Source organism: Protobothrops mucrosquamatus, unplaced genomic scaffold, assembly GCF_001527695.2.
Source record: "Protobothrops mucrosquamatus isolate PMUCROS unplaced genomic scaffold, P.Mucros_1.0 scaffold391, whole genome shotgun sequence".
NCBI lineage: Eukaryota > Metazoa > Chordata > Lepidosauria > Squamata > Viperidae > Protobothrops > Protobothrops mucrosquamatus.
Genome location: NW_015386723.1, coordinates 364,100 through 377,606, shown reverse-complemented (window position 1 = coordinate 377,606; position 13,507 = coordinate 364,100). Strand labels below are relative to the sequence as shown.

The 13,507-nt window shown below is 35.8% G+C and overlaps 1 protein-coding gene across 1 annotated transcript in view; it reads right to left on the bottom strand.

Moving 5' to 3' along the window:
- The window catches only part of LOC107287454 (ran-binding protein 17-like), a 78,559-nt gene extending 68,910 nt beyond the window's left edge, over positions 1-9,649 (bottom strand). Inside the window, exons 1-3 of the mRNA XM_015815974.1 lie at positions 9,592-9,649; positions 9,392-9,500; positions 2,694-2,797 (exon numbers count right to left, since the gene is read on the bottom strand). Coding sequence (XP_015671460.1) covers positions 2,694-2,797; positions 9,392-9,500; positions 9,592-9,609 — 231 coding nt within the window. The 5' untranslated portion in view covers positions 9,610-9,649. The remainder of the gene's footprint in view (positions 1-2,693; positions 2,798-9,391; positions 9,501-9,591) is intronic.
- Positions 9,650-13,507: the final 3,858 nt, after the last annotated feature.

Below are 13,507 nucleotides of genomic sequence, written 5' to 3'. Positions count from 1 at the left end.
AAATGTAGAACCTTACTTTTTTCACCATTGAATTTCATTTTGTTAGATAGCGCCCAGTGTTCAAGTCTGTCCAGATCCTCCTGTATCCTAAGCCTGTCTTCTGGAGTGTTGGCTATTCCTGCCAGCTTGGTGTCGTCTGCAAATTTGATGATTTCCCCATCTATCCCCTTGTCCAAATCGTTGATGAAGATGTTGAAGACCACTGGGCCCAGAACAGAGCACTGGGCCCAGAACAATTTTGATTGTAAGAGAGCCAATTTGGTCTAGTGATTAAGGCACCAGGCCCGAAAAACCAGAGACCCTGAGTTCATGTCGTTTTGGCCATAAAAGCCAGCTGGGTGACTATAGGTCAGTCACTCACTCTCTGCCCACCGCACCTCACAGGGTTATTGTTGTGGGCAAAACAGGAGGAAGAAAGTTGGATATATTCGCCACCTTTAGTTATTTGTAATAATAATAATAATAATGGGATACATATAAATGAAAATAAAATAAACTTAAAATTCTGTTTGTATGGGTGTATGCTGTCTGGAGCAGCATTTTTTTAAACTTGTGTAGCTATATAAATCAAATCAAATCAAGTAAGTTTTCAGCTTTTTTCCAGTAGTATGTCCATAAGTTCACTAGATGCGTTTGATACCATGCCTTATTATTCTGCAAAGTAAGATAGATGCTTCAGTCAAAAGATGCTGCAATATTATTTGTAGTAGTCTAGTAGTAGTGGTAGTAATAGTAGTAGCAGCAGCAGCAATAGCAACCTCTCCAGTGACTATTTTTTCTAGAACTTCATGGCTGTTATTTTTGGAAGGAAAGATATCCTATTTTCCTTTTCACCTATACAAGCTAACTTGCGCCCCTTACAAACACTGAACTGAGATTCAACTGCTTCTGTATGGCAGCTTCTATATAATAAGGGAATGGCAGTGGTGTCTTCTTGTTCTCCTTCTCAAGCACCAAAGTGTCTTGGTTCTGTCCCTGAACCCTTTTTTAACTTCCCCTAAATTTCCTACAGCTAGCAAAGTGGAGTGGAGAACTCTTTGAACAAGTAGCTCAGAATTTTTTTGAATCTATGGAATTAATACATAGCTTTCTGAATTGGGGCTTATGTTCCTTGAAATGCATCAGAGAAGGAGAAATAGTAATGATGCTAGTGAGTCTCCCATCACACTTTAAAATGCTAAAGAAAAAAATACTGATAGAGCTTCTAGGAATATTACACAACATATCTGAAATAGCCACTCTAGAGTGCATGGTTAACTGTTTGTTCATAATACAAGAATGCAATTTATTTAATGTAATGTTATGCTAATGTGTTTTGTTCCTGATAATACAGCTTCCACTTAGCAAGTCTTTTCTCCCCTTAAAATATACTGTTGTTTTGACACAAACAGCTTGCTACACTTAAGGATTTTACTAATAAAACATAATGTTGTGCTAGATAATATGACTGTTGCCACAGCTGAACTGACTTGTCAAATCAATCCTAATATGGCTCCCACAGGCACATAAAAACCTTATTTAGCTATCAGTTATCCTAATCACTTTGTTGGGTTTAAGAATGTAATACTTCAAGACCAGTTCCTATTTATACATATATGCCCAGCCATTTAATAAACTCTTGATTTATATATTAAATTCCTGTTTAGAAGAGATGTTCTAAGCATACACATGTTTTAAGCTTGTGTATGTCTGGTCCTCTATAAATCTACTCACACCCAGCTGTAATATGTAAATTAAACAGACAGACAAGCACACAAGCTCACAAGTATTTAATATGCAAGAGACAAAATTACACAAGGAAAGGATGCTAAACATTTATTTTAGATCTTGTTCAAAAGCAGTAACCAGCAGGGAGAACTAAATACAGTGTAGACTACAGGACTACAACTAAAAACACCAGTCATATGTCTGGCTCCTATTTAGTAAGGGAAACTATAATGCGACATCATGCTTTAAACCTTGTCTACTTGTTGCTAAAAAGGAAGGGAAGGGACTAAATAAGTGGCATAATGTCATATATGTCTCTTATTAAATCTAAAGGAGAGAATGGAGCTCTTTGTGGTGATATTTTCATGTGCAGTGCCATGTTTAATTTCATCTTTTTATGAATAAAGTTCTTGAGGGGGAAAAATCCCTAATGGAATCCTATTCTCCCCACAGGATGGCAAAGCCTTTACTCTTCTCTTTGGGCAATCAACACAGGCTAGTAATTAGTTACATTTGTTGTGGCCCCTTCAGTCACGTAACAACTTGTCTTGAGGAACACAGACCAAGCTACAGGGCATGTGTCAAGTCAAGATGAGAGTCAGAGGCACGGTAAGTAAAGGAAAAGAAGCCACTGCTCTCTTGATTTACTGTTGTGCCCTGTCAATGCTTTGCAAGGCTCTTAATGATGCAGATTTCATACTTTCCCATTTCCATGGGAAGTGTAGGATCACACTTGAAAGTCCAGCAGTTACAGAATTTATTTATGGAATATCTGCTTTTAAAAGACAGCATTCCATACATGCAAGGATAAGAAAAATTCAACCATGTAGCCAAAGCTGATCATATGGACTTCAAACAGAGAATAGAATTATTCATAACTCACTTCCACTGAATTCAATAGGATTTAAATGTGATTAATTTTACATATTTAAAACCACTATTTACTATGATGAGCAAGATTTCTCCTTCTATTCACAGTAACCTACCTTTGCTTCCTCTTGCTTAAAGCTATTGTTAAATATCTGGGCTAAGGTTTCAAATGAAACTGTCAGGGGAAGCATGAAGTTTTCAAACTCATCCTCATCTTCTCCTGCAAGAAAAGGAGGGGAGAGGACACAACTATAAACACGAATATTATTAAAGAATTTGACATAGTCGCTGTTATACGAATAAAACAAAAACTTTGGGTTATGCAAAGCTAATCTGGATGACTTCTTTTAGTAAACACGTGGACTGAGCAAGCAGTTGCTAGCAATTATTTCACAGCCTGTTGCTATTCTCCTTTGTTCTTTTATTTTAGGAATTCATCTGAATCCTACTCAGGTGTTTGGCCTTCTGGAATTTTGAAACACCACCTGCATTTAAATGAATATGCTTTTTTTTTTTTTACAGGCCACCTCTGCCAACACAAGGGTCATAGTTAAAGGGAATTGTGAAGCTACGTATCACATCCATGGTAATATTTAGTAAATGCGTAAACGGAGCTATGTCTTCTTTTACACTGGGAACATTTCTTCAGTTAACTCTACTGGCTAGCATACTCTCCATTGCCAATTCATGTCAAGCTAATGTAGCTGAAACTATAGCATATATGATTCAAAGAAAATATGAACACCCTATAGTTAAGAGGTTTCACTGGTGCTCAACATTCTTTAGGGAAAAATCGCTAAGGAAAGTGATGTTCAAAATAGTCCCCTAAGAATTCAAGAGTATGTAATATTGAGATTCCTCAATAAGAGGTGGGGGAGCAGAAGGAAAGTGGGAAAGTTGGGAAAGGAACATTAATCTGTGTAGTCTAGAAAGAACTGTCATTTTGCCTGGATAATGTCCTTTTTGTTCTCATTATGAATCTGAGCTGCCCTCTTCATGTTGCCCACAAAAATCACTAATATGTCAAACATTGTTAATATAGCACCTCTGGAAAACATACACTATCCCCTCCAAAATAAGAATTAATTAGGATAAGAAATACTGTAATAAAAATGGGCATGGAAAATAGAGCAACTCTTGGAGAGAGAAAGAAAAAAAGAAATGGGGAATAGCAGGAGTGGAATGACAAGAATCAAACAAACAAACAAAGCATTTCATATTGTAACGGTGGTGTCATAGGACATCATTTATATATTTTTTTATTTAAGAGAGTTATAAAGCTGCCTATCTTACGCAACATGATCCTGGGCAGCTCACAATGAAATAAAATAAAAACAAAAAAGGCAAAACATCCATACCGCCAACTGTCACAGATCCCCACACATCTCCACTACACACTTTCTGGGCTCCAGCTTCACACTACCCCAATGCTTTACAAAAAGCCAGATGTTCATGGTTTTTTGGAAGGCTAGAAGAATAGGATCACCCCCAGATCTCAGGGAAGGGTGTTCATATCTATATAGCAGGAGTACACAAGCTACTTAGTTTTCAGAGTAATTTTTTTGCATTCAGATATAAAATGGTACTATTGCTACATCTTTTGAATTTCTGTCAATTTAATAGTCTGTCGCTTTTGGTGATCAATGAAACTTTAATAATTTTGAAATAATGAAATAATGAAATTTTGAAATAATGAACTAAGTAACAATGAACTAAGAACAAGAAATTCAGAACACACATACACACAAACCATTCTGATCTAAACTGCATTGATACAGATGTATTATAGACGCACAGAGTTTAGAAAGCTACACACAAATACAATTTTTGAAAAGACCGGCAATCATGGGATTTTATTTGCCCTGTTCACTTAATAGCCACACTAAACTACTACAGGTTTTTCTTAAAAAAAGTTTTCTGATCAATCCTTACATTTATGACTGTCATAGCATATACCAACATCACCATTTGGGTGTTTCCCAACCAGCATACATTTACGATCATTGCAGTGCCCCACGATCACATGATCACCATTTATGTGCTTTAGGTCTCATGTTCACCTATGTGCTTCACAACTGGCTTGTGACAAGCAGATTACATAGAGAAGACGAAAGTAAAATTAAAAGAATATTTTGATAATAATGTAGGTAGAGAAACAGCTTTAACAACTGTGTGGGATGCAAGTAAGACTGTTACAGTATGAGGGGTTATTTCATACAGTATAATTGTTCAGAGAAGAAGAAATCCCTGGAAAAGATGGAAAAAATATTAGATGAGATTAGACAGAAAAAAACTGAGTTGCAAAAGACACCTACGGATGTAAAAATTTCACATCAAATTAAACTGTTAAGGCAACAATTGTCTATGTTAACAGTTCAAGAAACAGAAACAAAAATGAAGTATGTGAAACAAAGACATTTTGAATTTGCAAATAAACCAGGGAGATGGTTGGCATATAAATTAAGGAAGGAAAGGGGAAAAGCGAATGTTTGAGAAAATTTGTGAAGGGGATAAGGTAATAACTGACAATGAACTCGTTAAAAAGACTTTTCATAATTTTTATTCTAACTTGTATAAAAAGCAGGAGTTGGATAGGTCTAAAATAGACAAATGTCTTTTAAAACAAAGGTTACCTAAATCAGTGGTTCTCAACCTTTTTAATGCCGCGACCCCCAACCGGTCGTAAGTCGAGGACTAAACCGGTCGTAAGTCGAGGACTAAACCGGTCGTAAGTCAAGGACTACCCAACCGGTCATAAGTTGAGGACTTTCCCTGCCCGGGAGCGCCGCGCATGCGTGGTTCCACCCCCTGCGCCGGCCGAGGCGTAGCTGGCAAGCGGCAGAGACGGAGCAGGCCGACCACAGCTGGCCCAGCCCGAGGTAAGGCACCCGCCGGAAAAGGGGAAAAAAATGGCAGACAGCCTTGTTTGGCGACCCCCGTGAAATGGTCGATCGATCCCAAATGGGGTCGCGACCCATAGGTTGAGAACCGCTGACCTAAATTATCACAATCCTAGAGGCAACTTAAGAATGACCCAATAACAGTCTTCGAAATATCAGAAACTATTAAAAAAATGAAACTAGGTAAAGCTCCAGGATCAGATGGCCTTACAAGTCAATACTGTAAGTGCTTTGAGGAGGAACTTCTACAGCCACTAAAGGACATAATGAATGATATATTTCAGGAGGGAAGGATACCCAAACATGGAAGGAAGCCAATACCGTGTTATTACCGAAGGAGGGCCAAGATCCTACAAAGACAAAGAATTATAGACCAATTTCACTATACTATAAACACAATGACTATAAACTCTTTGTTGCAATTCTGACAGAAAGACTAAAGAAGATTTTACAGGTATCTATTTTACAGGTATCTAAACCAATCTGGTTTTCTGCCAAAAAGACAGTTAAGGGATAATGCGAGGACTGTTCTGAATATCACTGAATATTTACAATACCACAATGAGAAACAGGCAGCTTTAATATTCCTAGATGCAGAGAAGGCCTTTGACAATTTAAATTGGACTTTTATGTTTAAAGTCTTGGAAGAAATGGACTTTGGAGAGAGCTTTATTCAAGGAGTTAAAGCTATTTACACGTCACAGCAAGCAAAAATTGTTATTAATGGTAATTTAACTGATCCATGTGACATTCAAAAGGGTACAAGACAAGGATGCCCCTTGTCTCTCGTGTTGTTTATTTTGGTGATGGAAGTTTTAAATCACGGGTGTCAAACTCGCCACGTCACGTGTCGCGACATATTGCGGCTCTTTTTGCATTTTTATCATTTATGGTGGACATGTGATAAGGCAAAGAAATATTGGAGTAGGATTCATATATTAATGCAGAAAATTCTTAAAGTGAACATAAAGATTAAACCAGAAACTTTCCTTCTGGGTCTAATGCAAAAAAGTGGAAGGATGCCTCGATTCCTACCATGGATGAATGGTTACAAAAGCTGATAGAATTAGCAGACATGGCCAAATTGACTGTACTGATAAAAGAAAAGAACATAAGTACTTTTGTTTCTACTTAGGGACTGCTTCTGGACTTTGTGCTTGAGGTAGAAAAAATGATATTATGATTTTGGGTTTTACTGATTTGCCGATACAAAAATGGCTAGTGCATACTACTATAGAAATGTAAAAGTTAGATTTTAATGTCTGAATTTACTGCAACAGAGGGAGTCGGAAGTCAATGCCTTTTGTTTCTTCCCCTCCCTTTCTTCACATCTTTTTTGTTTTCCTTTTCTCTACTGTCGTCCCCTACTATTTGCTTTTGTATTTTCACATTTTATGTTATAAATGAATAAAACTAATAAAAAAAGAATTAGGGGATAGATACAAAGTGAGACAGCCTGCAGGACAGGTGATGACAGCATAAATGATTAAGCTGCTACCCCAAAAGCAAGAAGCAGGAACATAATGTTAACATCCAGATGTTCTACTCTTATCTCTCTGTACATACGTATTTGGACCCAGATACTATTACAGTGTATGTGATGCTTGAATTCACTGATTCAGGAAATCAATTACAAATAAATACTCTGATCCTCTATAATTCACATTGTCTCTATAATTCACATATACATAGTGGTAGAAATGTTCAAAAGGGTTTGTGCAAGGAACAGCCAGGTTTGGCTATTCTCTGCATGGATTAAAACACAGGTTTGAACTATGATCTGTCCAGAGGCTTAGCCAAACTTCCAAGCCATAATGGATCTGCTCTCCTTATCAAGCATTCCAATTTATAATGGACGTCACATGAAGGTAGATCACTGGATTCATAGTGATACTCAATATGTTACCAAAGTGCTACTGGCACAATATCTTTGCCTACTTTAACAAGCTGTTAAAGGTTCAAACATTTTAGGAAGCATTTAATTAAACTGCTGGAGGTGGGAGATGGGACACAGTATCTCATCCATTAGAAGGTGATGAACCATTAGGGATGAGAAGTCAAATATTTCTCAACAGTAGAAAGCAAGTAGTATATCAGACAGTAGATGTGGTCAGTTGATTTTTGGTTGCAAATATTTCAAATACCTTTCATTTTCAAGAATAAGTTTTGCTCACTACAGTGTTGTTTTCATTTTGCAGTTATAAGTGTCTCCTGGGCTTGAATGCAGGGAGAACCATATAAGAATGTTCCGCATTGTTAGACTGAATAATGAGGGATCATTTTTGCCCCCATAAAGATCCAGACCTAAGCATCCTGTGAGAAGTATCTATTATTTTGACAAATGGCAGAGAGAAAACCAAGGCTGACATGGTCATCAGGAGACTATCTGTATACAATTAGTCTGGTTATGGTTATGGTTATTATAGTTATTTTTGACAGGATTCCACTAAGTAGGAAGATAGTGGCAACAGGCTGAGAAACGGAGTCCTCCAGGCAAACAAAATACACAGCTTCACTGTACTATCAACAGTTCTTGATACAAACAGTCCAATTACTGTGGCATCATCATGTCTGATAAAATTAATATGGACTCAGAAATTCTAGATACGCCCCTTCATTGAGTGACATGGTATTCCCTGCAGAGCTAGTTTTAGAGAATCACATGGAGATTGACCAGGACTGTTCAAAGTAAGGTGAGATTCCGCTGAAATGAAATGGGAGGAGAAAATTGGAGGAAGGGATCAGGGTTACAATGCTAAAACATTTTTCACTTTCTCAACTCACTCACTGAGTTATTTTGATCACTTCTAAATTTAGAATACCCAACCCAGAGTATTAAGGTATTTGGCTTGCCAGTAATGAGACCGTGTTTACAATCTGCTAAGTAGGAAAAACATGATTGTAGTCATCAACAACTATTTCAATATCTTACATTTGCAGATAGGCTATAAAGTCTCTTTGGCTATTGTGCACTGCAAGTTTCAAAATTGAACAGTCTTAATGCTTTTTTCCCAGAGAATTCACAAGTGGGAAGACTATCCTTACTCTCCTGTTTAGGGTAGTGCTTGGTAGTGAAGGTATGACTTAACTACATGTCATTTCTCCAAGATCAGATTTGTTATTATTTATTTATTTTGTATGAGATACATAGAGTACCCACCAGAGGAAAATGTTTATTTCCATACTGTTGGTACTTTAAAAATGCAGCTTTTATAGCCATATAATCTTTAGCCCACTTACGGAAAAAAAGAAAGAAAGAAAGAAATAACACTATGAGTCTATTTAAAATATATTAAGGAGTCACAGATTAAAGATAAAGGTTCCAAATGTGTAACTGCTGTGGTGGTTGGGAAAAAAAAAACTTAAGAAATTGGAAGAATCTAATTAGAGATTAATACAATATTGGACCAAATTCTTGGTAAAAATTTAAAATCAAAGATGTAACTGTGATATTAAATTATTTTCCAAAATTCTAGAATTTATCTATGAAGATTTGTGGTTAGATTGGGTTTATCTAGAATTTTAATTAATTCTTTTTTCAAAGTGATGAGATTGGAGAGTGACAAATACAAAATGTAGCTCTAGAAGGTTCTGAATAACGTAAGCAGAGAATGTACAGTGAAAGTTACAAAGAGATAAGTGTATTGAGATAAGCTGCATAAAGAAGATGCATTTGCATATCCTGAAACATGCTTTAGGACTCAATACTTTACCCTTTATGAATGCAAACCTCAAAATTTGCCTTCTTTATATGTAATCTAAGTTACTAGATTCCAACATAACATTTTCAGAATTATCTAGCATGGCTTTATTTTGGCTGAAAAAAATAGCACTGGTGCTAAGAATTAATTATTAAGAACACTGTAAAGAAATCTGTGCAATAGCAGAAGAAAAAAAGATGAACACATTCTTACCCAAATCTACCATGAGGAGACGTGTAAGAGCAGTATAGAAGGTTGTTCTGCATCTAAGATCGGTCAAACCATAATTATCATTGACACCCAAGAATGGAAAGTGTTTACTCTGGTAGTAAAGAACAAATAACAAAATAAATTTATTCACAATTTAAAATTAGCAATTTAAAAAAATATTAAAACAAACTAAAAAGGCCTACCATATGATTTTGTAGCATGAACTTCACAGCATCTATTTTCACAAGCTTTTTTAAAAGGATATAAGTATTTCTCGTTAAGGAAAATAACACAGTCAAATTAATTGGTTAATACCACACACATCATTTAAAATTCTAACTGACAGACAACAACAAACAAGAGTTAACAACATATATGTATATATGTATGTATGTATATACAGTATATAGTATATAATTGCATATAGATGAGCGCACATGCACACATGTATATATTTTTTTTTTAGGAAACCAATGGGAAATATATAACAATGGGAAAAGTGGGATGGATTTAATCTTCCATGGCCTTTGAAAATTAAAAAGCAAATATACATTCATTTTGGAGAAGGCAAATCCATTTCTAGATTGTTGAAAAAAATAAACTATTTGAACTTTCCTATAGTCACTAAGAATCAAACTCAATTTGAGGGTGCCTTTATCAATTTATCACAGTTGGCATCATTACTGGGAAATAGTTCAAAACTTATTATCCAAACTAATAAACATTAAGAATCTTAAAAACTGAAAATCTTACTTTGAAGAATTAATTTTGGACAAAGTATTTTTTGGACAATGTAACTTGCCAAGCGCTGATCAAATTTGCAAATGATACTAAGCTGCAGGGAACTGCTTACACTTTGGAAGACAGACTCAAGATTCAGGAGAATCTTGACAGACTTGAGCACTGGGCCCTATTCAATAAGATGCAGTTAATTGATGAGAAAAATAAAGTTCTGCTCTTATGCAGGAAAAACCAAACAAGATACAGAATAGGCAGTACCTGGCTCAATAGCAACTATGGACCTGCGCCTCTTCCGCCGAGCTTTGAAAACCCATCTATTCCATGCGGCCGGCCTGGCGTAGTTTTGATTGTGTTTTGGTAGGGGTTTTTATATGGGGTATTTCAGAGCAGGCTTTTAATTTAATATTTATTGTGATTTTTATTATTGCCTGTTCACCGCCCTGAGTCCCGTAAGGGAGATAGGGCGGTATATAAATTTAAATAAATAAATAAATAAATAAATAAATAAATAAATAAATAAATAAATAGTAGAACCTGTGAGAGGGATCTAGACGTCCTGGTGTATCATCACTTAAGTATAAGCCAGCAGTATGCTGCAGCTGCCAAAAAGCCAATGCAGTCCTAGGCTGCATCAACAAAGGGAAAGCATCAAGATCACAAGAAGTGATAGTACTTCTCTAGACTGCACTAGTAAAGCCACACTTGGAATATTGTGTCCAGTTTTGGTCACCACAATACAAAGATAGTGAGACCTAGAAAGAGTGCAGAGAAGTACAACAAAGATGATAAGGGGTTTGGAGGCTAAGCCATATGATGAACAACTAAGGGAACTAATAACTTTAGTCTAATGAAGAGAAGCCTTAAGGGTGACATGATAGCCATTTTCCAATATTTGAAGGAATGTCACAGGAAAGATGGGATTGATTTATTCTCCAAAGCACCTGAGGGCAGGATAAGGCACAATGGATGGAAACTAGTCGGAGGGAGATCCAATCTAGAACTTAAGAGAAATGTCCTAACAGTGAGAACAATTAGTCAATGGAACAGCTTTCCTCCCAGAATTGTGAGCCCTCCATTGCTGAAGGTTTTCAAGAAAAGATTGGACAATCATTTGTCTGGGATGGAATAAGCACTCTTGTCTTGGGAAGGTTGGACTAGAAGACCACCAAGATCCCTTCCAGCCCTATGATTCTATGAACTAAGATTCTTAGAATCTTCCTTAAAAAAAGTATTGCGATGAAAGGCAGAGGGTTACAAGAATTTCAGCAACTGAATTATTCCTGTCCTATCCTCCTTAGGGCAGAGCTTTCTCATTTTGTATGTGTGTGTGCACAAGAAGGGAGGGATTTCTTTTTACTGATAACAGAGGAGTTTGTAGGTATATAACACTGAGTTCTGAATTATCATCCGTCTGTAAACCAACCATTACAGTATCCAGGATGTAGGAATAGAATTGAAATTGTAGCAGTAAATTGATCTTTACTGATTTTTTTTTACTGGCAATCTAGAAATTATTTAAATCAAAGTGAAAATATAAAAATACCTATATTTCCTTTTATCTCAAGTACACATCCACATCTTTGAGGTTTCACCTGCATACAGCTTATCTGTCCTCAAATTTAGAAATTTACTTTTAATACTAGTTAAATAATGGCAATAATTCATGTCATAAGCATGTAGCATGTTTAAACAAAACCGACTGGTTAGATTTCATGATCATAAACTCATGATAGTTATCAACACACTTAAAATCAATACTGGAAAATGGCCTTTTTTTTTTTTACATGAATGTATGTAAAGAAGTACCAACCTTCTTGAGCTGGTAGCTTCTAGATAGGTTGCAAATAAAACTGAGACTTCTGGGAATATAGTCTCAATCCTCCTGGGAGGTACCAGATTGGGGAAGCCAGGTTCAGACCACTGCATGGTTCATTGCTCAATAACCCAAGTTTTAAGTAAGCTGCCTTCCTTTTCGGTAACGGATAAGATTTTAAAATGTGCATTTTAATTTTCCCCCCGATTTTTTCAATTATTAATGCAAATATTACCAACCCAAACCAAACATTTCAGGTTGAGAACTCTACATTTCTTAAATCTAAAGAAAAGTTTCAGTCAATCCAAACACGAGGAAGTGGAAACTTCAAATTGTAAGAGTCAATTTGTATGCAGTAACTTCACAAAAACAAACAAAAGCAGTAGACACACACAAGTAGACACACCCAGTTACAGGAAACATTATGATAAAGTTAATTATTAGAAACAAAAGAGAATACATGAAAGCAGCACTGCTGCACCATCGTAAAAGAAACACTAACACATTCCATTATGTAAATGAATTCAAAGCTATTCCATGACTGATCAAGCTAGAAGGGACGTAATGATTTATAATTCAAATAACCGAGCCTTAAAATCAAATTGGGCTAATATATCTCTAAATATGCAAGCCTGGAAAAAAGTGTTAAAATAATACAAAAGAAGACAGCAACACAAATCATTTGTTGCCTCGTGTTGCTTAACATTTCTCCCCTTTCATGTCTTTTATCCTTTCTAAAATTATTTTTAAAGTGTTACATAACCCCCGTAGCAATAAATAATCCTCATACATAATAAAAGCAACAATCCCAAGAAATACATGGCAATTGTTACCGAAAGGACGTTATATACATATGAATGAATTAAACAATGAGAAGGCATTTAAAAATAAATTAATTATTTTTTAGCCTCTTAAATTAACCGCAATTTAATGTACTCTGTGTTTTGAAAATGAGTCAATGGAATGTGATGGCCCAAATAATTCCAGTGCTTCTCACAAAATGTTATATACCTAATGGGAGCTTAGTCTTCAACCTACCACACTGGCATAATCCCCATCAGAATGAAGCATGCTTGTGTTAAGCGAGCACTACAGCCAGAGTTGTTCTGATAAACTAATGCAATGTTATAAAGGTCACCGTCTGCAATACCAGAAGTATTTATAAACACTTCATATGTAAGAAATAAAAAGTACTTCAGTATTATTCTTTAAAAGCTGAGCCAATAAATTTTTAAGAGGAAAAAAGTGTGTACTGGTAAAAGCCAAAATGACCAGCAAAATTGGGTTGTTCATCATTTTCCAGCAAAAAGGAAAAGCAACCTCGACAGGTGTAATTTATCATTTTTCTGATTTAATACCAAAGAAATATATTAAAATAATAAAAAGAATCCTGAAATCCTCAAAATTTGTTGTGATAAATAGCCCTCCCTGCCTTTATTACATTATGTCTACTAACAGAAATATTGCATGGTGAATTTTGCCAGACAAGGACGATTATTTTCCAATAAAAAGTTGCATATTAAATTCTAGCAGAAAAGTGGGTGTCTTAATACTTCAGAATTCTT